The sequence below is a fragment of the Falco cherrug genome, chromosome 11 (genome assembly GCF_023634085.1).
Source record: "Falco cherrug isolate bFalChe1 chromosome 11, bFalChe1.pri, whole genome shotgun sequence".
In the NCBI taxonomy this organism is placed as follows: Eukaryota; Metazoa; Chordata; class Aves; order Falconiformes; family Falconidae; genus Falco; species Falco cherrug.
In genome coordinates this window covers 16,758,463-16,783,492 of record NC_073707.1, presented here as the reverse complement: position 1 = coordinate 16,783,492, position 25,030 = coordinate 16,758,463, and the positions used below count along the sequence as shown (strand labels likewise).

General features: G+C 39.5%; 2 protein-coding genes across 8 annotated transcripts in view; one reads left to right on the top strand and one right to left on the bottom strand.

Annotated features, from left to right (window-relative positions):
- Positions 1-22,443, bottom strand: part of PLS1 (plastin 1) — a 48,311-nt gene extending 25,868 nt beyond the window's left edge. For 2 of the 6 annotated variants that reach the window (XM_027811783.2, XM_027811787.2), the window contains exons 1-2: positions 14,198-14,342; positions 1,207-1,266 (exon numbers count right to left, since the gene is read on the bottom strand). The gene's annotated coding sequence lies outside the window, so the exon portion shown is untranslated. Of the gene's footprint in view, positions 1-1,206; positions 1,267-14,197; positions 14,343-20,956; positions 21,093-21,644; positions 21,727-22,338 lie in introns of those variants that run through there. The other 4 variants (XM_027811785.2, XM_055723531.1, XM_027811786.2 and 1 more) reach the window with 4 other exon arrangements.
- A 53-nt stretch (positions 22,444-22,496) lies between these two features.
- ATR (ATR serine/threonine kinase) overlaps positions 22,497-25,030 on the top strand; it is a 42,711-nt gene continuing 40,177 nt past the window's right edge. For both annotated transcript variants that reach the window (XM_055723529.1, XM_055723528.1), the window contains exons 1-3: positions 22,497-22,643; positions 23,567-23,658; positions 24,620-24,763. In XM_055723529.1, coding sequence (XP_055579504.1) covers positions 22,585-22,643; positions 23,567-23,658; positions 24,620-24,763 — 295 coding nt within the window. In that variant the 5' untranslated portion in view covers positions 22,497-22,584. The remainder of the gene's footprint in view (positions 22,644-23,566; positions 23,659-24,619; positions 24,764-25,030) is intronic.

The following is a 25,030-nucleotide window of genomic DNA, read 5'->3' as shown; positions in this document are numbered from 1 at the left end:
ACAATGAGGAAAAACCACAAAGCAAGCAATCTCACAGGTCACCAGCACATGAGAGAAGAGGCAGCATGGCACTACATCAGCTGCAGTTTGCTTGGGGATCACGCCAAGAAGTCAGACAGATTTCCTAGAGGTTTATGAAGGAGTGCTGCAATACCACTGATGCAAGTTATACTTACTTTTCTGTGAAAACTGTTTTAATACAAAATAAATTACCCGTGGTCAGCCACAGACAGGTATAACATTCCCTTACTACATTAACCACTGAAGTGTCTCCTGATTTCAGAATTGTAAACTGTGACATCACTGCTGGGGATTATTCCTCCAAGAAAGGTATCACACGTCTGCATTAGTGCTGTCAAAGCCTGACATATTCTGCAAATGTGTACAATGCTTGTTCATCACAAACTGGCTCTCCCTGCCTACCTATGAAAGGAGACCGAAGTAGTACAGCACAACCTGTTGGTTTGCATGGCATTCACAGGTTGCCCCTCCTTGCTTGGAGACTGAAGAGCAGAGGGTCAGCCTTTCTTCCTTCTATAGCTACCTCCAGTTACACAGAAAGCAGGGATTCCCACCGTACCCAATGCCTAAAGCTGTCAGCACTCTTACGTCCTCATATTTACACAGTATCTTTCAGGAAAAAAAGGAGACATGATACAACTTGTCATAAAATTCCAAAACAAAGAAAAAAATACATTTGGGTTAAAATAGATTTGCAATTATTAAAACGTTAAGAAACATAGTTAATCAACATATTTGTATACCATGTTGGAAAGCATGTCGCTGGATGGAGATTCAGGTAGCCAGAAATTAGAACCTGATCAGGATACCGCAACTGACAGTTTTACTCAAATTACCAATTCAAAGCTACGCATTACGGCATTCCTCCTCATATTATTTTGCCTTTTGTTGAACCCAGAATGTTACACTTATTTATATTCCTATTCCATACAAGTAAGAGTTAGTAAATGAAAAAGCTTTTTAGAGATCTTTCTTAACTGTAACTATGCACATGTTTAGATTGTTAGGCAGTTTTCAATAGGATGATTTTGATTCCCTCAACAGCATTTCCATAAAAGAATAAGTTTTACCCTTGATTTTCCAATACAAGAAGCAATGTGACAATCTTTTAGCTGCTGTTTTTACTGCTGGTAAGAGAACTCTGTATGGGAGAAAATAAACTATCCTATACTATGAAGTACTCACTAAGAATTCTTGATCTGTTTGTAATGAAAAAATAGTCTGCAGGAAGTGCTGGAAAGGTGTCTGGAGCAAAGAAAGAAATGATGAATGAGGTATCCTAATGTAGCTAAACCTGTACGCACCATGACATGAGCGATGCTCATGAGTTAGCAATGAGTAGCTCCCAACCTTTATCCAAATATTTTTTTAAATAAGCAAAACAACTATTTGTTGAAAATAATATAAAAATACCATGACTTTGTTTTAACGAACAGTTTTTTTCAGTTTTAATTTTTCTCTTGTTTTTTATTAATTCTTTAGGGTTTATGTTTTTAAGTTTGTGCTTATCTAAAACCATCAGAGGGAGATATTTGCTCCAAAAAATGACTTGAAAATTACGATTCTCATGTAAAACTTCAACCAAAGGTTGGGGTTTTAAGGAAAACAACTAACATGAGAGGTGGTGAAGCCTTCTGAGGTAGCAACCGTATTGCCAAACAATTCAAGAAAGTACAAGAAAATTTTTGTCACAAGAATATGCGACTACTGTCTCAAAGTATCAAACTAAAAACTTTGATTTGGGCTCTATCAGCAGAATAAGCATTTATTTGCCTACACTCATACTGCTGTGTAAGAGAGAAAAAACGAGTTGTGTACTACGTGACCAATTCTCATCTCAGCAAATACGATTTCTGCTTCTTTTACGGCAGTAGTTTACTTTTCTTCCATGACACTATATAAAAAGAGTTCTTAAACAACAGTGGGTTATTTTAACAAGATCTTGTCTACTTCACTTGGGTTAGTATTTTCCGTCTTTTCACTGGGACTGTTCTGTGGGTCACACAGGATATGGCTTTGAGTGTGGGTGGCAAGTTAAGTCTTTTTCCTTCATGTCACTCGATCTTATTTAAGTACTAAAATCCTACTTATCCATTTTGCTAAGCTTACTAGCAGCATGTACCAGTCTTCATACTCAAAAGGAAAAAAGCCAACATTTAAAATACTTAGTCAGATAAAATTACACACAGACATTTCTGGAAGTGCAAGTACCTTGATTTGAAACCTGATGTGGCAATTAAAAATAAATTGATTAACAAATGTGGAAAATATTTTTGGGGAAAAAACCCACATTTAAACACATGTTACTAAGGAAATTTAAAGGAGCCTGAAGCTGCAAAATCCCTGAAGACAGTACTCCGAAATACAGAGACAGCACATCAAAGCATGACTGAAATATTTAGCCATGCAGGTGCAAGAGACAACACCCACTTCTGTCATACTGTTAATTTTTTAACTATTTACCATTACCATGAGTCAGATTTTATCAAAAACAATTTCTGCTTCACTCCTCCCTTTTCATGATTCATAATTTACATTTTCCATCATATTCTATTTCGGAAAACAGCAATCTTTGACTTCCAAAGATGTTGATTATTTCAGCAACACAGTAGAAACATCTGTTCCTGAATGAAGCAGATAAATAAAGCTAATACCTCTGTTCTAAAGCAACAGTCTTAAATACCCTATTATATAATTACAGGGTAAATTAGCTGGTCATTTAAACAGCAGAAGTGCTGCAATCATGGTTCTGGCATTCAACAGAGATCCAGTTTGAGCAGAGACAACGCCTGAGCTAGATATTTCAGACAATTTCAATATAGAAACAGGAACCTTTTACCTAAGCTAATAAATACCTTGCACATGCAGGTTTACCACCCAAGATGACTCAGTCAACAGGCAATTCTGACAAGACTTAACACTAAGCCTCCAAATGTACACATCTATTTGAACTATGACTACCTGCTGAAAGATACATTCATTTACAGAGAACACATTGCTCTGTACCCTGGTAGTATTCATATGACACTTATATTTTCTGTAGTCTATGCTTACATTAAACCACCTCCTGCTGCCCCAGGACAGGGTAGGTACAAACACTGGTTTTATGCCGAGATAGCGCCCTTGGATCCTCTTTTCAGTCCTTGCCAATATGCTTAACATGAACTGACAATATTTATCTATCCCTAGCCTGCCTTCTATGCCTGGGAGGCTGTTTTTATCTAAAGACAATTCACTGGAGTCTCCTGGAAATGTTCCACATCCAACATTAATACAAATACAAAGTTTTGTCGATACCATCATGGTATTCCTTTGCCTGTGGAGGACTATCTGTGTCTGAGCAACCCCTGTGAGTAGATCAAGTAGGCCAAACTGCAGTGCCTGCCACTTTTTTGACCTGTTATCAAAGCTGTCAGAAAAAAACAGAGCAGTTAATTAGCAATCAGGCCCCATCACTACAGGCAATTGGCAATTTCTTCTCCAGCTCTTCATTTCAAATTCTATTTGCCTTGTTTCCATGAGCAGCTGCTTCTGCAATAACAATGGATATTACAAATGCTGACTCAAGAGCTTATTTTCTTTTGTTGCTTTTCTTTTTGTGTGACACACCTCCTCTGTCCCTGGTGCAAATACCACTCTATTGCTGCATCATCCTTAAATCTGTTGATTCTAATGACTAACAAAGCTAGCATAATTTGCAAATAAAATCTGTGCTTTATGTCAATAACCAGCTAGTTACTAATATGTACAACTGTATCTACAATTACAAAACACAAAAGTAATGCTTCTCTTACTGGATTTTAACTCAAACAGCTATAGATTTTAACGCGAAAACACCCCACAAACCCCATAGTTAACATGTAGCATTTCTGTACCAGTTTATCTGGGTTTCTTTAAGCCAACGTGGTGGGAAGGGGGTAGTTTTCATGCACTGCTAGTCTCTTTTAAACTCTCACCAGACCAATTTTATCCCATCTCAGCAAGAAAAAAATTGCATTATAAGGTATAAGACATGCAAGAGGAACATTAAAATAAGGATATCCATCAGATGTTCCCTTCAGTAAGCAGAAAAGAGAAAATGCGGCTGTATTTTAACTGAGAAAATGCTAATTAAACATTGGTGAAAAGTCTTACATATAACAAAAATTTGAGCAATGGGATTAACTGCCATTGATATACAGAACCTTAGCTTTATATAAATACACACAGAGAGTGCACAGAGGTTTCTGATCTCTTTTGAAGATAAAGCTGCCCAAGTTTTTTGTTTGTTCTGTTTTTTGGTTTGTTCCTCACCCCCCCCCCCCCCAGCTTACACTGAAAGATCATTTTACTACTTACGCCAAGATTAATCTGGACCCCCAAATACAAAGATGATTAGGGGCCAACTAAATCAATCCTTTAGCAATATGAAAGGACAAATGATTTTAGGTGTTTTGCTGATGGTCTGTAATGAAACAGCAGGGGACAAACTTTTTTTTTACCTTACTGGAGAGTACCTATTGATCATACTGTTTTTAATGACAAAATGAACCATCAATAGGGTTCAGTGACTTTATAATTTTTGTATTATTATTGTTTACACTGGTATAGGATATGGAAGGATGGCTTCTCTTTCCCATATCAGTGAAAAAGCTGCAGGAGACATTAATAGGAGAGAAACACATTTCATGTTATCCAAAGAGAAATAAGTCTTTATTGCAGAATACAGTCATAGAATACCAGGTTGGCAGGGACCTCAAGGATCACCTAATCCCACCTTTCTTGGCAAAAGCACAGCCCACACAAGATGGCCCAGCACCCTGTTCAGCCAAATCTTAAAAGTGTCTAATGCTGGGGAATCCACCACTTCCCTAGGAAAATTAATTCCATGGCTGATGGTTCTCATCATGAACAATTTTCCCGGTGTCCAACTGGAATCTCCCCACAAGTAACTTGTACCCCTTAGCCCTTGTCTTTTCCATGTGACTCTTTGTGAAAAGGGAGTCTCCACCTTCTTTGTAGCCACACTTTAAATACTAAAATATGGTGATAAAGTCACCTCTGAGCCGCCTTTTGTCAAGGCTGAACAAACCCAGTTGTCTCAGCCTCCCCTCAAACAGCAGGCTTCCCAGACCTGTGATCACGTTTGTGGCCCTTCTCTGGACCCTCTCCAGCCTGTCCTCATCTTTTTTGTAGAGCACGGACCAAAACTGAATACAGTATTCCAGGTGCAGCGAGTCCTCTAAACATAGGAAGCATCAAGTACACCTGTAGAATGATGAGCACTGGGTCTTACACAGAAAGGAGATTCAAAAATAGATACATTCCTAATGCAGCAAAGAGGATGCTTGTAAACCTTTAAAACAGGAGAGCACCAAAAGGTCAAAGTAATTAGCTTTATAAATACATACACCTGTATATATAAAAAAAGATACTGCAACTGCTGAAGCACATTGCCAATTTTTTGAAGAAAAGTCAGGGTGTAATTATGGTATCTGGTACAGTTATTAAAGAACTTTCACTTCAAACTACTCTGTTAAGTATCATACAGTCAGCCTGAAGCTTTACTATCTGAAAGAGGCAGAGAGTATGTTTCTCAGCCTCAGGTTATAAATGTGGCTGGATATATCTATGACCATCAAAATTATTTAATTACTAGAAGTTAGAGGATAACAATGAAGAAATGTTATGCTTCAACGTATAAACTGATAATGCATGGATTTTTCCTCAGTCTTCTATGTACAGCATTACACAGTGAACCAGGAATTTTTTTATTTTTTGTTTTTTTGTTTTTGGTTGGGTTTGGGTTTTTTTTTTGGGGGGGGGGGGGGGGGGGGGAATTGGCGGTGGTGGTTGTGGTTTTTTTCTTTTAAACTTCTTCCAAAACTGTATGCACTGATCTTTGCTAAAGGAAGACTATGAAATCAGCCAGTGTGATAAATTTTGTGCCCATGAAATACGCATCTCATGTACGGAGGACCAGAAGATTTACATTGAAGTTAATTGTTCACTCTCTATGGGAACTTATTCAAGTTAGTACAGTAACTCTGGTGAATAATAAAATCAACATTTCCCACTATGCCTTTAAGATAAAAATGAGCGACTCAAGAATAAACAGTAAAAAAAAAGCTGAGATACCTAACTGTTAGACTGGTAGCGGGCCTGATCTGACTTCATTTGCTATGATACAAGTACAGACTAATTTCATGAGGCTGAAGTCAGAATGAAAAGCAATTCCATTATAAGGCAGATACATGCTTACTTTAGAAAGATACCTTTACAAGCAAACAAAATGCCTCCAGCTTCCTTTGGCTTCCCAGCACACAGAACAGCCATGCAAATTCATCAACAGTATCAGTTTCACAGTTTCCTTCACATGCATCATTCAAGAGCATTTCAGACTGCTGGTGCTTTGTACTGTTGCATTCAGCACTCCAAATAAAAAACATCAATGGAAACCTTACCTATGCCAGAAGGACCACTTCTAGGAAAGTAATTTTGAAAAAAATGCTACTGTGTGCAGAGTTCATGGACGTACCTTTCTTGAAACATTCTACTAACCTAACCTGTTTACAGTTTAGCTACACCAACACTTCAGGTTGAATTTGCCCAACCTGGTTATCTCAGACCATGTGTGACGTGATCTGGTTTGGTTAATTACTTATTTTTCTAGGAGTTCTACAGGTTTCACCTGCCTCCAGCACAGGGCTGCTTGTGTTTTATCCCATTCTACAACAGGAGCATGAAATCTGTGTACCCCATATCCACACGCAAAGCAACACCTGTTTATACAGCATTAACCCATATGTTTCCTGAATTATTAGACTCATAAAACTCCTGCTTGAATTTGTTGTGTTAAGGATTATTTGAGACTGTACACTTCCATTTCATTTGCACTATGCATGCTATAGTCTAGAATAGCAGGTAGTATGCAAGAATTTGCCTCTGTAATTGTTCCTTGCAGCTGCTAAGACAAGGCACAGCACTTTCCCCTCCGGTTCCAAAGACGAAGGGGAAAGCTGGTAAGTGAACTCCAGTCTTCCAAGTCCCACAACAGATTACAGGCCACTACTCCTAATCTCATTTGCTTGAATACCTCAAGCCCTGGTATTACTGAGCACATCATCCACAGTATATCTGAAACAGTGACATTCTCTGTGAAATGGGGATGCTGAGGCAATACAAGTCAAGACCACTACGCCCTGCAGAACTGTGTGCATGAGTTAATGCCTTCTAACTGTATTTTCTGATGTTTATAGATACAGTCATTCATAACACACTAGTAGTTGTTAGATCATTTTTGCAGGTAACACAGCAAGGAAGTTAAATGTGTGTATTTCTGCAATATGGTGTGTCCTGGACTCCCTACCTGTTACCAAACCATTTCCAGATGAAAAAAAATATGCACAAAGCTGCTTCCATGCAACAAGGAGCTTTTCTTTAGGACTTGAGAATATCAGGCAAATCAGTATTGTAAATACAGAAACAAGATTTCTCTCATAGATCACTTGGTAAGAGAACACTTACTTTTGTTTGTTTATCAGAATACAAAATCAGATCGTCTGCAAAAAACAGTGTACTAAATCTGAAGCAAAGTCATCCCACTTTTGAGATGGGTTTTATGTTTTACTTGACAAAAACTTCAAGAGTAAGTATTCCAAACTATCTGCATATTTTATATAATTTAAATATAATATATTAGCTTTCCAGTAAATTAGGGAGTATAGAATCAAAGTATACAATATCAAATACTAAAGAGTTGTGCCATAATAAGCAATAAATTAAGGGACACAAAAATAAAGTTTCCATACAGAACTCTAATCCAAAGTAAAGGTTGGATACGGTGAATGTGGTAAAGTGGCACTTGCTCTTGGTTCTATTGGGCACAACCTTTGCCTTGGTGAAAGTTCAATAACAGCACGCATACGTTATCCAAGCTATGCTGAGAAGTGCAGACACATAAGGAAAATGAAAGCACAGTAAGAATTTAAAATACACTCAAACCATAAATCTTAATTACCTTTTATGCCATCTCAACATCTTTCATGATTGATTTCACATACTTGAAATATTTGTTTCATTCCTCAACATAATACATATCTAATCAGGAAGAAGTATACAAAAAGCATAAACATGTTCATGTTTGTCAAACATACCAACTACCCGCTAATAACAGGCTATCTCCACTGAAAAGTGTTTTCATAACTCTTTGCAAATAAAAGCAGCTTATGTTCTTATGGAAATGAAACAGAATAAACAAGAACAGATTTGCTACAATCTGCAGTAGAAAAGGATGGTCCTATTATGCCCTTTAAAGAGGTCTGAGCCTGCCTACTACTTGGCAAGCAAAGCGCTTGCAGACAGAGCTCAAGGTACACAAGTTTAAATGCCTGGATGATTTCAGAAACTAGGAAGTCTACCAACCTATAGCAATTCAGCTCTGAAACACACTAATCAAGCCTTACAGTTGGTTTAAAGGAGATTAGTTACTTTAGCATTCAGGTAGAGAACATCGTCCAGAGGCTCACAATGCACATTATCAGATATTATCACAGCAAAGGTACCAGAGCTATCAAGGACAAGTTTTTTCAGTTTTATTCCTGTAATTTCAACTGCAGTCAGCTGAATTTGTGGATTTTCAACATCTCTAGTAATCATGCATAAATACACTAGTCACAGCTCAAGAAACAAATAACTCAAGTACAATGCAACTGCAATGATATTCCTTCCAAGAGAGATAGAAGCAGCTCTGTTTAGTGCTGCTATAGGAATTCCAAGTGTTAGTGTGAACAGAAAGGTTTCTCAAGGTCTCAGTTCCATAGCTCAGGAACTATGAAACACAGGGAAAGTCATAGACACACTCACTAACATGTTGATTTTACAATAAGAAACTTTTGCCTCCAGCAATAAAATCTGCATGCTGTTAAAGATACATGAGGACAGGAAAGAATAGACAAAAACAGTGGCAGGAAAACCAGAACTAGGCAATTCGCTTGGGAGACACGAGATCACGCAGAAGACCTTCCCTTTCTTGAGCAAACCCTAGAACGCACGTCTCCTCTAGCCTGTTAAAAAACTTATTTGTAGAAACCACTAGGATTGCAATACACGTGATCTTTGTGGATGTGGCGCTAACCTTCCTAATATAAATCATTTTAGTGTTGCTTTGGTTTCCACCATTACCATCCAGAGTCTAGAATATTTTTTACCTTTTGCTGATACAGTTAAAACCAGTGCTCACAAGAAAAATTCACAAGTCCCGGTATAAAAATCATGAAACTTGCAGCCCATTTCCGAGAGCTGTGTGGCTTACACTCGAGACACCCATATTTACCTCCATGCTTCACATGCATAACATAGTCACAATCAGGTCTGCAGAAGCAGAAAATTAAAGTCATATGTACTTGCAATAAAAAAATGTATTCACGTTAAGCACTAATGTTAGCTCAGGAACATTGCCGAGCCTATCCGCTATAACTCAAAATAATAATGGTAACAGAAGTAAAGCAACTCTGTCATCTCATCTTTTTATCCAAGAATCTGAAGTTGGGGTTTTGAATATAAATTAAACATTTACAGGTACTGTTTTGAAAGCAAAAATCTAGCTTTTCCATTTTACATGTGGCAATATCTGTATTCCAGTAATCCATGATTGCAGAGCTACATTCAAATTAATTAGCAAGGTATTAAAGTTAGGATGGTGCTCAGGACAGATTAAGGTGACTTGGTGGAAGAGATTTATTTACAAGCATAAAGACGACAGTATTCACACTGGTCCAGGAAGCATTTGACTGAGCCTTGAACAGAAACCAGATTTGTCTTTCAACAAGTTCAGTCAACTTCCTATACTGCTTCATTTTATATGAGCTCTTCTTATCTCCTCTTACCAGCAATGTAATTTGCCCTCTGGACAGATCATTTGATACTCTCCTCAAATCAAATTTATTATACTGAAGCCTATGTCCCATGCTGACTAGTCATTTGGCTTCCCTGTACACAAATGTGCTAGACCCTCCTTCCTGGAGAGCTCCCGCAAGCCCCTGTCAAGCACCTCTTCTGTTCTTCCTACTCGACAGGGCTGCCCTTGTCCCCACATCCACCACCATGACCCATATGAATGTCTTTGCTTGCTTATCACTTCTGCACGTGTCCGCTCGGTGACCAGGCAAATACTCTGTGTCTGAAAGGCCAGAGTTGCTGAGGATCGTGCTATTCAATTAGCATTGGAAGGTCACACCTTGGATGGTGCCACCAAAAGCAAGTAAAAAATACAGGTTGAACCAACACCACAGCCACCATAGCACAGGATGCCAAACCCAGAAATTGCAGCAAGATGAATGCCTACTAAGGTCAAAGCATCATAGTAGTTTTACCATGCAAATGCATGGTAGATGGAAAGTCTATCATTAATATACAGAAAATATGAGAAACTAGGAAATAGTTTGTCATAAATGCCATTTGATTACCAGCCACTGCTCTAAAGAATAGAATATTAAGTCCAAACCCTGTTTCTCTTTGACATTTCATTAAAGCAAACCACACTAAAATATAAATGGAAAGGCTACACTAATAAAAGCAAGCTCATTCAGGCACTCCATCGCCAAGTCATTCTTTTGTGCCTAGGCTGACATTACATATCAAGTTTACAACAGCAAAAGGGAGTGAGTTTAAAGACACACCAGCAAATGATACTTAATCTCTTTCTCTCTCTGTCCAGGTTTATGCACGTACAGCTTTTGTTAGCATGCAACTACAGTGACAAACAAAACTGCATTATTTTTGCAGGAAATTACCATATAAATATTATCTGTTATATATCTTAATCAGGAAACAAATCCTGAAATTCTTCTTAAAATATTTGCATCAACAAGAATTTTGTCTGTACCAGCAAAAATCATGCTCAGAGCTCGTGATGTGTTGACAGGACCCTCATTTGTCAGAGGGGCTTTATGAGTATCCCAGTACTATACAAGTAAGTTTAATCTTGGAGGTTATGCTTTAATTATTCTTTTACTTCCTTATTAAACTATAGCACTGCTGGTTAATTACTAAACAGAAAAGCTAACCAGAAGCAATAGTTATAACCCCAACTCTTCAAAACATAATCACGTCACACGCTAACTAAAAAAAAAAAGTCAAAGGGTTTTAAAATTACTCATATGGAATGACATCTGCCTTCCGTTTCCAGATACTTCACATTATTCTCAAATTAACTTCTCAAGATTTTCTCTAATTGGAAGGACTAGAAACTTGTTTTAAAATTAAACAGATGCTCACATAATTTCTCAACTCCACAAACTGTGACTTTTGAAAGCATCTTCAATTTTCATGGAAAGCTCAGTGAAATTATAAGACCTGATGATACTGTGGAAGTCACCATCTTCTGGTCTGCCTCTAAACTACAATTTAAATAATACATTTCTAAAAGTGACAGCATTATTGAACTCAAGTAGTTGCAATGTTATCTTCACCTCAGTATTTATAGTAAGGAAACAAAAAAGTAACCAGAAACATCAAAATACAACAAAGAGCACAGCTTTTCACCATCCACCCACTTCTAGCACAGCAATTATTACCAGTTTCACAGCCAAAATCCTGCTGCTGCTATTGGCAAATCACCATTTCACATAACAAACTTCATAGTTTTTCAGTTTGATGGATATTGCACTGCATCTCCTACCATCAAAGCATACTCACCTTCAACTGTTCAATCTGTTACATCACTGATACTTCTACAGTATCTTTTGCAAGACTACCAGGTTTTGTCCCAAACCTATTTCTTCCAGATTTGGTGCCACTTATGAGGTAGGACATACTGTACTCAGTGTTCTTTGCTAAGGAACTTATCCTTCTATGGCACTCAACTTCAGAAAGGTATCTTTTTCTTAACCCAACTGGAATATTATGAACAATTTTTTCTCATGTCCAAGTGTGAAAATAACATTTAGTTAGCCTGTAACTTAAATAACAAAGCTATGCGACCGAACAGCCCAAGAAGCAGGAGAGGAGGAAGATCTTAAAACAGGCACAGCTGTAACACTCCAGAAAACTACTCCTTTTTTTCTTTCCCTGTGCCTCCTCACTGGTAGTCTGAAGTAGGAAACTTCAGCTTGCTACAAATACTGGAACTCCAGCAGAGCGCCACAGGCTAACTCTTACTAATGAACTTAGTTTTAAGGTCACCCCAGAAGTTAATCCTGTGAAGATCATCAAGAGTAATGGTAGAAAAGCACATTCATTCTCCTCCCCTCAGCAATTCAGTTTACACCCACATATTCTTCATATTCTAGCTAAATGCAATTACTAGATGGTACCAAATAGATGTATGTTGCCAGAGTATTTTTCTGTTTTCCTTAGTTATCAGAAGACAGTGTGGCCTTTTGTCACCTGTTAATTCCTCGTTCAACTCTACATGGTTCAAAAGATTATTAGAAGATTAGACTGATCAGCTAGTATACTACAAGCAAGCCAGGATTTTCTGTCATGGAAAATTCATCAGTTATTTTTGGTTTCCTATTTTCATTGGTCAAACTAGAGGGAAAAGGAGGGTCTTCTACAGTGCGGCAACAGCAACTGGCAGCATTTCAAAACCATCCAGTCTCTGCAGAGTCCACAGATGCATAAATGCCACCCATTTGCCAGCTCACAGCCTTAAGGAGCTATGTTTGCTGAAGTACTGAGGATAAAAGCAGCATGTTAGTAAAACTGAGCAACTACAACTAAATAGAGTGTTACTCTTCTAAACTAGAAGACTATCTGGGGCACAAATGAAGTTCATTTGGTGGTACTGCAGCTCTTAATTAGACCAGAAAAACACAGCTACAGTTGTTGCCAACTGTCACTTCTAATCATATTTGGAAGAGGGAAAAGAGAGAAGTCTCTGAGCAAATTTTTTGTAACTAAATTATTAAAAAACTTAGCCTTATGATTCATATAATTAGGAGATAGCTTTCATTTAAGAATATGAAGTTGTTCCTGATGCTTAGGTGAAAAATTTACCATCTTTCTTACAAACTTCAGAAATCAAAATTAGAAATGAAATTTATAAAAATCTTGGGTTTAGACAAATTGATTTTTTTTTAATAGTTTGAGCTGACATGAGCAGACATCCCTAAGCATTTAAATTTTAAGTTCTAATCATGAAAAAAATAAATCATGACTTAAAAAAAAAAAGAGTAAATATAAAACATAGCTAGGCACTTCTACTAAAACAATAAATATCTAACATTTTATTCATGTGCTGCAAAACAATGCATAAAGGTGTGCATGATTTTATTAACTAGGAATTTTGTTTCCTTTTTTCAAGTATCATGAAAACATTCCTCTTAAGAGGACTGTTACTAGCCTAGCACTATTTTGTAAACCTAAAACTGACAGTTTAAAAAAAAATACTTGTTGCTTTACAATTAATGACCTGAAGTCCCATAAAGTGAGAAGGATATGCTTATACAGTTATCTACAGCCTAGTAACTATAGCACAGAATACTCACTACACAGGAAAACCTGTAAGCTGGTCATGCAGATGACGTTCGTAAGGAGTCTGTCTGCTTAGTTAAACATGAATTCTGAGTATTCTACATTTAATATGTATTTACATTTGCTTTGTGTTACTAATTTTAAAATGTCCCACACTAACGTGACAATTGTTTGCTCTCAAAGCCTGCAGTAAATGCTACAGTCTTTCCAAAATTGCCAGATAACTGTCCAAAGGCTTTCCGTACTGTGATACTTTCGAAGTGAAATATTAGTATTTCTTATACTGTTTGTAAGTCATAACACTTATTAGGACTTTGAAAGTAGATTTCTAAATGTTCAGGAAATGAAATATGTAGCTGGAAACTGCCTCTGATGATAAAATGACTATGACCAAGTCTCAGATGAATCAGCTCTTTTACAAGGGCAAAACATGTCTCCCAAGATCTTACAAGATATGTGTTTTACTTCACTTAGTATTTTAACTAAATAAGCAGACATTTTGGATTTTAAGTTAGCTACAAGTCCGCACTAAGAGGCTCATCCTCCTCCCACTGACCTTCACAAAAACCAACAGCTGTCACTTTATGCAACTCTCTAAAAGTAACACTCTTGAGTGTTAAACAAGTATCTACATTTAAATCCCTATTTTAAAATTTCTAAACATGGCACAGAAATATTTATTGTGCTATTACTATAATGAGCAAGCCAACACTATGCTTACCTTCCATATTTCCATTCAAATATGAGAGAGCAGCTTTCCCACTGTTGTTACTGGTCTATTTCCCTCTGGTTGAGGAGTCCAGCTGAAAGCAGTACAACTGAAGTGACAGCATAACAAAGCACTTCTCTGGTAGCGCAGAGTCTATAGTAGAATCTAATTACTCATCCAACATAGGCTTATTTGGTTGAGCAGGACAGATATGGATTAATCCTATTGAGATCAAATGCCTCAATCTTAATTTACTTAGTAAAAAGCAGACTGAATAAACTATATGACAAAAGAGTTTGTCCTATAGATTAACAGCCACAAAAAACATTTCAGGAGGAAAAGCATGCATTAGTTTTGGAATGCAACAGAAATATATGATTTTATTACCATAGATAATTTAATAATTTCTACTTCACCCAAGGCAGTCAGTCTATCAGAACTTTATTAAAAAAAGCCCAGCATGGCTGACCCAGTAGCCATCTTTCACCACAGCAGCAGGGCTGCCATTTTAGGGTGCAAGCCAACTTATGAAAGCAAACCTAACACAGAGCACCACAAGTAGGGATTTGCTCTGGCATGAGAAACATTCATGTTGCTGTCAAGCTTCTCTTGGGAGCAGCTTTGGTAGGACATGACCAAACCACTTTGCCCTTGCCAAAGAAGCCAACCAGGAGGTTGGAGTTTCAGGCAGAATGGATGGTCTCAAAGATTTTGGAAATTTTGGGGAGTGTGATTTTAATTGCACGTATTTTTTAAATTTTCTTTTAAAAAAAAAATAAAATAAAGAGTACATTCCCTTTCAATACCATCTTTATGCAAAGGCTCACTTACCCTGACACACAGAGCATTACCAAAGTGCAAGAGGCAAATGAAATTTTGCCAAGCTTAATTTCATTAGAATGACTAAAAAAAAAAAGCTGGAGTAATTCCCATATACACAGTGGAAACCTCCACTTTGCAATGGCATATCCACATGTACATTTTAGTTAATGCTGACAAAGTTATATTTTACTTTATTCAAAACACTACAGAGCTCCCACAATACATGGAAAATATATATGCTCTGTACGTTTAGCAATACATATCTGGAGACATATAGTAAAATCAGAATAATGAAATCCCTTTGGAAAGATCAAAGACATAAATATCAATGATTAAGATGAACAAGATCGAAGCTTTTGGAAGAATTTGTCCAAGAGGCCTTGAACTACTGAAGTAGTTATCTGTGGACAGAACTCAAGTACATGGTAACTCTTTTAGGATCAATGGAACTATCTATAAGATTTGAATTTATGTGCTATAACATTTCGCTGATGTGGGATGTGAAAAATATTCTGCCCCATACAATTAAGTGGCTGATACAGGTGATGACAAATAAAGCAGAATATATATTTATATTCAGTTATGAATTGTTTTCTCACCTAATACAGCATGTTACCTAAGGTGGGAGGGGAGGGAAAAAATATTTACAATCAGAGTCAAGTTCTGACGACAGCTATATGGCTGTCAAAATCCATATTGGTTTCAATTCAGTATCTCCTGACTCTAAAAATCAAGCTCGGAAGGACTAGAAACATCACAGAAGTAAAACACTAAGCTCAACAGAAAAGTATTTCATACTACTTCATACTGACCTACCTTTACGATATGAAAGAACAGAATCCAGTTTCCCTTGGTCATAAGGGGATAAACTAGCACAAAGAGAAATGGTAGGACATGTGGAAACAAAATGGAAGAAAAGGAGACATGGAGCTAAAAGAGGATCTTAATAAATTTGCAAGAGAAAAACATTCCAAACTATAAAAATTTTGGAAAAGAAAAACCTATCACAGAACAGCTGGTTTGAAAAGAAACAAGCAGAGCTAGCTCCTGAAGCTCACACTGTGCCAAATCCTTTAAATGAGCATTCAAATAAATATAATGTTGCTGATAACATACAGTCTAGTATTTCAGCTTTTCTACATGTCAATGTTTTTAATCAGTCCATTCTACCAATGATTATTAACAAGATGAAAGGATGAATACACTAAGCGAATTAAAGTGGATAATACTGGATCCAGCTTCTTTTTTCCCTTTTGCTAGCGCCTATTATTATTAAGGAAACATCTGCAAAAGTGCCCTGAAAGTGGGTTGATAATCTTTGCCCACTAGAAGAATGCATATAGAAGCACACAAACTGCTTTATGCATAATTTATTTCTAAGGCTTAGCAATACCAGTCTCACTAATGAACTATTGTGATGTACTTTATTCTCCTTGGACACCAGTATGTTATAGCATCAACAAAATACACAGCTCCACACAGAAAAAAAAACAACCTAGAATTTCATCAAGTAATTTACATTTAGACATACCTAAACAAATAATTATGTATATAACAAGGTCATGACTGACATTTATTTCCTGCATGGACCAGCTGAATCAAAGCGGAAATAATGTAATAAGTAATTTTATTACAAACATAATACACTGTAGAATAGAGAAGTCACCCTTACTGTTTCATTTCAGCCTTTTTTAAAGGTGTAGCAGCAGCGATGCTTAAAAACCTCTTAATCAAGTCAGATTACATGTCCGTAACATAGAACGGGTTCTATCAGTAACCTGGAACTCCTGATCCATATTGATGTGACTCATGCCAGCCACTGTTGTCGCTGTTAATATCCCATTGCGTATCACAACACGACTACTAGTCAACCGTTTGCTCAGTGAATGTCAAGGCTGAAATAAGCTAGTGAGACAACATCTTACACAGAAGATCCTGAAACCTAGGTTTTAGACTGAAAAGCATTTGTAGTTGCTCAGCTCAGTACCTTCTCCCAGAGGTACATTTACAACTTGTTGTTTCCTTACTGTGTGGCTCAGTACAGCCTAACCTTCTCCAGTAATAATTGTTTGCTAGGATCAGATCCTTCTACTTCCCAGTACTCCTGTTCTACATTTATTTAATCCATTTACATCAAACTACTGATTGTTGGAGTTTTTATGGCAACAGTCACCATGGTGATGTATTTCACACATCAAGTGAATGTTATGAAAATATTTAAGTACTGCAATAAGAAGGGTGGCAACTAAACGTTACACAGACTTCAGATGAAATGTTAAGCATAAGGGTGCAATCTTCTTAGTCTGGGTATTTCCACATTACATGCTGTTCAAGTGATGTCTGTTCCATTGACACAATCCTCACACAGTAGTGAATGCCCCAAGTACTGGCAAAATGCTCACCAAGGAACACAGGCTCCTCAAAAGGTAACAAATGCTGTTCCAATATATGCAGGTTTAATTTATTTGACTTCTAAAAAGAGAGGTTAAGAGGACAAAAAAACATCAATCCCCTTTCTCCCTCCTCCACTGCGTTGATTTCTACAGTAAGCTATGCAATGGGGAGAGCTGACATATAGCAGAACTTTTATCAATATTCCCATGCGTAAACTCTATCCTAGACTTAACAAGTATGGAATACAGAACCAGATGGAAAACTATTTCTCCTCACATTAAGTCTTTCAGAAAAGAACAATTTTCCACTATGAAAACTGTAGCTAGTACATTATTCAGATACTCAAGAAATATTTTAATAAAAAAAGAACCTATGTAATTTTAGCAGCCAGAATTCTCAAGTGTAGTTCAAATGAAATTTTAATTAAGACACTGTGCAATTTTCTCCTAGCAGACTAGTAGAGTTTATTAAGGGATGGAGGGATATTTAAGCATCACTTGCTACAAATGGTTGGGTTTTTTTAAAAAAAGTAATTCCCAGAACCAATTAAAGCATGGAAAAAGTTCTCCCATGAAATTAAGACAGTTACATTCTTTAGTTCTGTTTTTTGTTGTTTTGTTTGTTTTTGAGGTTTTTTTAATCAGGTTTAAAATACCGCAAATTTTGCCTTCAGGAACTAGATTCCAGGCACCTAAACTCTCACCCCAAAATTATCAACTCAAGAAGTCTTGATGTTACAATATTGATCCTGGTAGTAATTACATTTCTGCAAGTTTCCTCCACAGCTACGAGCCTCAACAATAATACTTTTATGGAAATACTGGAAAACAAGAAACAAGTAATCAGAAGATATAGATATAAAAGCAACTATTTTTAATAGCAGTAGTTGGAGATAAGCAAAACATAGTCATTGCTGCTATATAAATAATAAGACCAGGTTCCAAAAGAATGTACAATCTAACATGCTATCCCTCCAAATAACTCAAATGTTTGATTTTACATCATCAAATGGCCTTAAGTATATAAGCAGGTTCATTCACATAAAAAAAACATGGACACACGCTTGCAGGACTAAGACTTGTCTTAGAAATTGTAGAAATAAAAGACGTAAGAGGAGCAGATCTTAATATTACATATTTTCTTTCCTCATTTTTTCCCCTCTTTTACCTGTTATTTTTTGTTTACTAGTTGGATTTACATATCCTGTTTTTAAACACTTCTTGTCTGTTGTCCTTGCCACTGTTTACCGCTTCAATTTGTAACCTTTTTTTTAAAACATCAAACCAATATTCAGGGTGAGATATAATTTTTATTTGTGCCCATTCACACCAGCCAAGTTGAAAGCAACACAAGCACAGAAACACAGAGGATGCTGGAATATGCATTTTTATGGTGTGCAGGAACAATGCAATGCGTTCAAAGGTCAGGCAACTATGCTGACAACTGCTTTCATGACTATATACAGAAATTATAGTCTTCAAGTAATCATGCCAGATCATCAGATGTTATGACAGCAACCATGCAAACTATCAGCCACAAGCACACCTTGATATTACACGAAACTATTTGGTACAGTTCAGAGAACCTTCATGCACCATCATGGCTGCATTTCCTCTGATCACAATATCAGCTTGTACAACATTCTTGTCTTCACAGTTCATAAGGCATCATCACACACGTGCATTTAAACGTCTTAGTTTAACCACCTGTATCCACCTGCAAGAGACAGCTGAGATTTAACTGCAACTGCACTAACCACATGGGGGAACATCCACATACATCCAGAGAGTGGATGAGCCCCAAGAACAGTAATTCTACCTCAGAATTAAACAGAGGGAATAAAAGTACAAACAGCATGCTCTTGTGCTCTGGGACCTACTGATCCAAGGCAAAAATCACTGAGTGTCTTAAAATAAGTACACGGAATGCAGAGGTGTGTGGTAAAGAATGAAAGCCAAAAAACACAGAGGTCTCAGTGTCGAAGAGTCATGCAACAACACAGCAAGAGGACAGCCCAGGCATGGGTGGAGAATATAGTAACATCAGCTTCAGCAGAAATCTTGGTTGCGCCACATACACTGGATGTGATACTCAGCTCTACCTATCTGCATGAATTCCCCCCCACCCCAGACCCCCGAATCCTGCAAGCTGTGAGCTCTGCTCACCTAAGTAATCTGAATGCTGTACTGGAACAGAAAATACAGAACATCTGAAGGCACACTATTTTCATAAATAATTAGTCACTCTCTCCAGCTGATGATAATATACCTGCTCCTCCTCCTGAGGGTCAAGAGACATAAAAGTATAAAATAACAGGATAAGGAAGAAGCAAGGAGATGAATCAAGAGTTCGTTGAGCTACTTAATGTGTGTTTAAGAAAAGCAAGGAACAAAGTCAGGTGTTTGAGCTGGTGGTTTTTTTGGACAGTTTGGGGCGTGCTAGGTTTTGTGAATGCCCATAAAAATGTTCTTATGGGGAGCATCTAGAAGAATTCTTACACCCTCACAGGACAATGAAGTTGTTATAGGCAGTCTTATACTGAGTCTTATAAGACCATGGGTAGCAGGAAGCACTCGATGATATGGCCAGAAGGCAGTAGATGGGGCTTTGCAACCAGAGAGGAAAATAAGCCTCCTAACTTGACTCTCAGTGAAGAATGGGGAGCAGGAGATGGCTCTTTAGTGAATTGCTAATGAATACTTATTACAAAAAAGCCTAAATTGCATACTTGGTAAATGCTTAAAGAAACTGCACCACAAATTTATATAGCATTCTACCTATGACAAATGAAAGCACTTCTACAATGCCTATACCAATATGATCTCACTGTTTACTCAAGACTACCAGACAAAAGCCTTTTTTTTTCCCCCTGCTAAGCACTTTGTGTGCCCCACTTATGCTTCACCAGCACCAAAAAAAAAATAAAAAAATCACCCAACGAGTCAATGAATTTATGGTATTTCCTAAAATCCCAACGAGTAACTTGCTATCTTTCTTGCCAGGGATAACACAGAAATCTTAACATCTGAGTAGCAAGCAGTACAATTTAAACCTTTCTTAGCGCGATCTTTTTCTCAGGCTTGGAAGTTTACACCCAGAACGTTGTTTTCACTTTTTTTTTTTAATACAATTTGTGTAGAAAATTTTGTGTTCAAAATAACACTATAGCACCAATAACAAAACCCAGACAATACTTGGTCTTCTTGGACCTTTAAAGTTCTAGTTAACAAAACACAAAAGCTACATGGTTTCTGCTTTCCCTCTAGGAATGAGGCTTGAAATACAGTATTTTATGAAATCAGCTAGTAGAGAACATTGCACGATGTGGGGAAAAACAAAGATAAAACCCAGATATGCTTTGTAAAGTTTCTTGTAGTTGCTAACATGGGAAAGACCTGGAATACCTCTGAAGTGTCAGCACAATTTTCAACATACGCATTAAAACAAACACGTATTTCACAGGAATAAATAACCCTCTACAAATAAAAAGTAAGTAACAGGTTTCCCAAAAGGATCCATCTGAAATGGGTCAGTAACTGAAATACAGACACACACCTGCTCCGTGGGCAGTTTTGCACCCAAAAGACACAGCCCTGGCACAGTGGAAACGGGGAACAGAATCAGAGGAGAACGGGAATCCTCCAAGAGGGTTTTCTTTCAGCCCAGGAACAACGCTAAGACGAAGTTCACAAACAAATGCAGAACGAGCTATTACTCCCGGGCAGAAAAGCAAAGCTCAGGCTTCATTTTCCCGCCGCACGCTCTCCCCGCTCTCCCCATCCGCACACAAACCCCGCATCCCACCGCTCCCCACCCGGAGGGCCCCTGTCCCACCCCTCCCCACCCGCAGGACCCACCGGCCGCCCGCGCAGGCCGGGCCCCCGCCGCGGGTCACAGCGCCGCTCGCCGGTACGGCCAGGCCCACCGCCGCACAGCGCCAGCGGCTGCGGGGCCCCCATGCACCGTAAGGCACCCGGGCCGCCCTTTCGGGCCGTCCCCAACGCTCTCCATACTGCATGCATTTAAACGCGCTCGCTCCGTCAGAGGAAGGCGAAAAGAAATCAGTATCCGCTAAATGCATAAAACCAACCCGCAACAATAACCGAAATACTAAGTACACTCCTCACCGCTACCTACAGGGAAGAGGCGCCGAACCGGTGGGCGCCGTCCCGCCAGCTACGCGACCCGAGCTCGCCCCACCCCGGGCCCAGCAGAGGGGCCCCACCGGGAGCTGCCTGCCTACCTGCCCGCCGCCGCCGCCCGCAGTGCCGCGCCGTTCGCCGGGGCCCGCCGCCACCTGCTGCCGGCAGGGCGGGGCGAGCGGAGGGGCGGCGGCCAATGGCGGGGCGGCCGAGCCGCGGGCCCGCGGGCTCCTGTCACACCTGGCAGAGGCGGAGGGCGCCAAGCTCGGGGCTGCGCTTGGGCGCCCTGCGGGGAAGGGGGCGCCCTGCGGGGAAGGGGGCGCCCTGCGGGGAAGGGGGCGCCCTGCGGGGAAGGGGGCGCCCTGCGGGGAAGGGGGCGCCCTGCGGGGAAGGGGGCGCCCTGCGGGGAAGGGGGCGCCCTGCGGGGAAGGGGGCGCCCTGCGGGGAAGGGGGCGCCCTGCGGGGAAGGGGGCGCCCTGCGGGGAAGGGGGCGCCCTGCGGGGAAGGGGGCGCCCGGGCCGGCGGTGAGCTGCAGCGAGCGCTCCACCGGGAGTTTCTCAGCCAGCACCGAGGTTTTTCCTTTGTCGCCCCTCAGGCCGCGGTCGCTCCCCCCTCGCTGTAAGCCGTCCTCGCAACTGCGGCGCCTCCCTCCCGCGCAATGCGCTGCGAGTCCCTTGGAGTTGCAGCCCGTGCTCCGCCGAGGATCCCGTCGTGGCCGGGCTCCGTCTGGCGCTCCCGGCAGCCCCGCAGCGCCTGTGCTGGGAAACAGGGTGCGCTCGGCCCCTGCTCGGTTACCTGTCTGTGCACTGCACGGCGGCGGACAGCCCTGCTGGGGCAGCGAAGTCCCCGTACGAAACCATTGGACGGCGAGCGCTGAGCGGCCGTGACCGCTCTCTTGTCTGGCGACGAAGCGGTTAAACTCCAGCAGCGGCAGCGAGGGCGCGCAGCGCCCGGTCGCCGAGGGAGGAGTTTTGGGTCCTGCCGGACGCCGTCACGCCGCTCCCGCCTCAGCTGCGCGCGGCCCGTTTCAAAGCGGGAGCCATGGCCGAGCAGGGCCTGGAGATGGCCTCCATGATCCCGGCGCTGCGGGAGCTGGCCAGGTAGGACGGACTCAGCTGTTGCCTTGTCAGACGGGGGGAGGGGGGGGAAATCGCGCCCGGTCTTGGTATTAGCGTGTGGCGTGGGGAGGTAGAAAAGTAGGTTCGTTCCCCAGCGCTGTGCGCGGTCTCCCGGGGTTGGGCCTGCGCCCTCCCCTCATCCCGGTCGCGGCCCCCCGACACCTGTCCAGGATGCTCCCACCCGGGGGGCTTCGTCCTTCCCTCCTTCTCTCCCTCCCTCCTTCCCTCCCTCCCTCATTCCCTCCTGGGTGGTGCAGGTAGAGCCTGTGTGTAGGCCTGTATAGTGCCCAGCGTCCTGGGAATTTGTGTTTCTGATGTGGTTTCACTCATAATTAAACGACCTTGATAATATTTGGCTCTAAGGTTTTAATGGCAGCGTCAAGACTGCGGCTTTGTTTTGTGACAGGCAGCTAGCTGGTATGGAAGTACAACTGTATGTTGTTTGACCTGATGGGAGCTAGCTATCACCTTAGCCACCTAAGCAGTTCCTCTTGACACTTCTTACCCAGGGTATTGATAGCGAGTAGTTGAATAATCTTGATTAATTCCAAAAGTGAAACCGGTTCATAATTTTATTTTTTTCCTGCACCAACGCTGGTTTATTGCTTGGTAGTAGCATGTGGCTAAATCCCTTAGTCTGCCAGATGTGGATTTAATATAGATCAAACATAATTGTATAACCAAATGAAATGATGTTGCACAGAACTGTATTTCTGAAGAGTAAGGAGAAAGAGGCACAGGCAATACACTGGTCCCTAAAACACGAAATCGAGTTGTATTTATTTTTGAAGACTTCTGGAAGAAAAAAAAAATCAGTGTTTAACACTCTGTTGTTGAGATAACTTCAAATAATTATTTTATAATTTAAAATGGATAATATCAAAATAATGTACTTTTTATTTTAGTGCTACTCCAGCAGAATACAATACGGTTGTACAGAAACCAAGACAAATACTCTGCCAGTTCATTGACAGAATTCTTACAGATGTAAATGTTGGTAAGTATTATATCCCTAGCTTTTAAAATTATCTACTTTATGCTTTAAGCAATTCCTGCCATAAAAAGTGCTAAAACTTATTTCAATAGAGATTTAGTAGTTGAATACAATACCATTTATAACTTAGTTTTTAATAACTTCTGTGGTGAAGTGTTTTCTATCATGATAGGAAGTTAAATCGACAAAAAAAAGGGTGGAAATGCGGTGCATGGTTGAATTGATCAATTTAAATACCATACCCATGTTACTCTTAATTCTCTTATAGTGCTGAAATGGAGTCTATAAAAATAAAAACAAAAAGCTGATCTGCTTTAAATACTGCCTTTGCACATGTGTTGTATTTTATCATAACCATGTAACTTTTCTGGTTAATTACCATCTGAATCCAAGAGAGTTTCCTTCTTGTGCTAACTAACTGTTGGAATGTGGATGAATCTTATGTGATTTAGATACCTGTTTCAGTGGAGTGATAGAGTAGCACTAAATATGTTTAGTATTTTTCTCAACTTTCTGATTCAGTAAGCTGAACTTACCATTTAAAAACTTCTGTTTCTTGGAGATTTAGAACAATTCTTAGAAGTTTTTTTCTACCGAGTTCATAAACCTAGGTAAAATTGTGTGACTAAAAAATTAAAATGTCAACTATTTGCTATTCTTCACTCATCAAACAGTTGGATATAATACTAATTAAACATTAACGCGTGTAGTGCTAATATTATTCAAGTTGAGTACTTAGTAGTTTTCTTCATACAGTTTGGCATTACACAGAGGGTTTATGGTATGCACAAAATCATCCTAATGGATTAATAAAGCGCACTCAATTGATAATTATACAGGTTTAATACCATATCATAGTATTTTATGTAAAAAAAATTCTTCTTTCTCTTTAGGTGCGAGCAAAGTTTGTGAAGTTTATTTATGGCAATGCTAATTCAGAAATGTGTCTCCTTTTTTTTTCAAGTTGCTTTGGAACTGATTAAGAAGTCAGATTCGCAGCCAAGTTCTGTAATGTTGCTTGATTTTATTCAACATATCATGAAATCTTCCCCACTTATGTTTGTAAATGTGGATGGAAATCAGGAGGAAACTGAATGCAGTTGCATTGGTGAGTTTGTTGAAGCTTGATTTTTGTTCAGGTTTTACATTTTCTGACAATGGAATCATGCAAAAGAACAAAAATGGGAAAAAGGCAGATTCTTAAATTCAGCATTTATTTATGAATATTATGATAGGCTTTTAATACAGTGAATTGATTTGTACTTGTGATAACTGAAATTTATGAGGAAAGAGTTTGACTTTATTCATCACCATTACTTAGTGATATTGTCCAGTTCACACTGATGAGATATCCTGTATGCATACTCATTGCCTG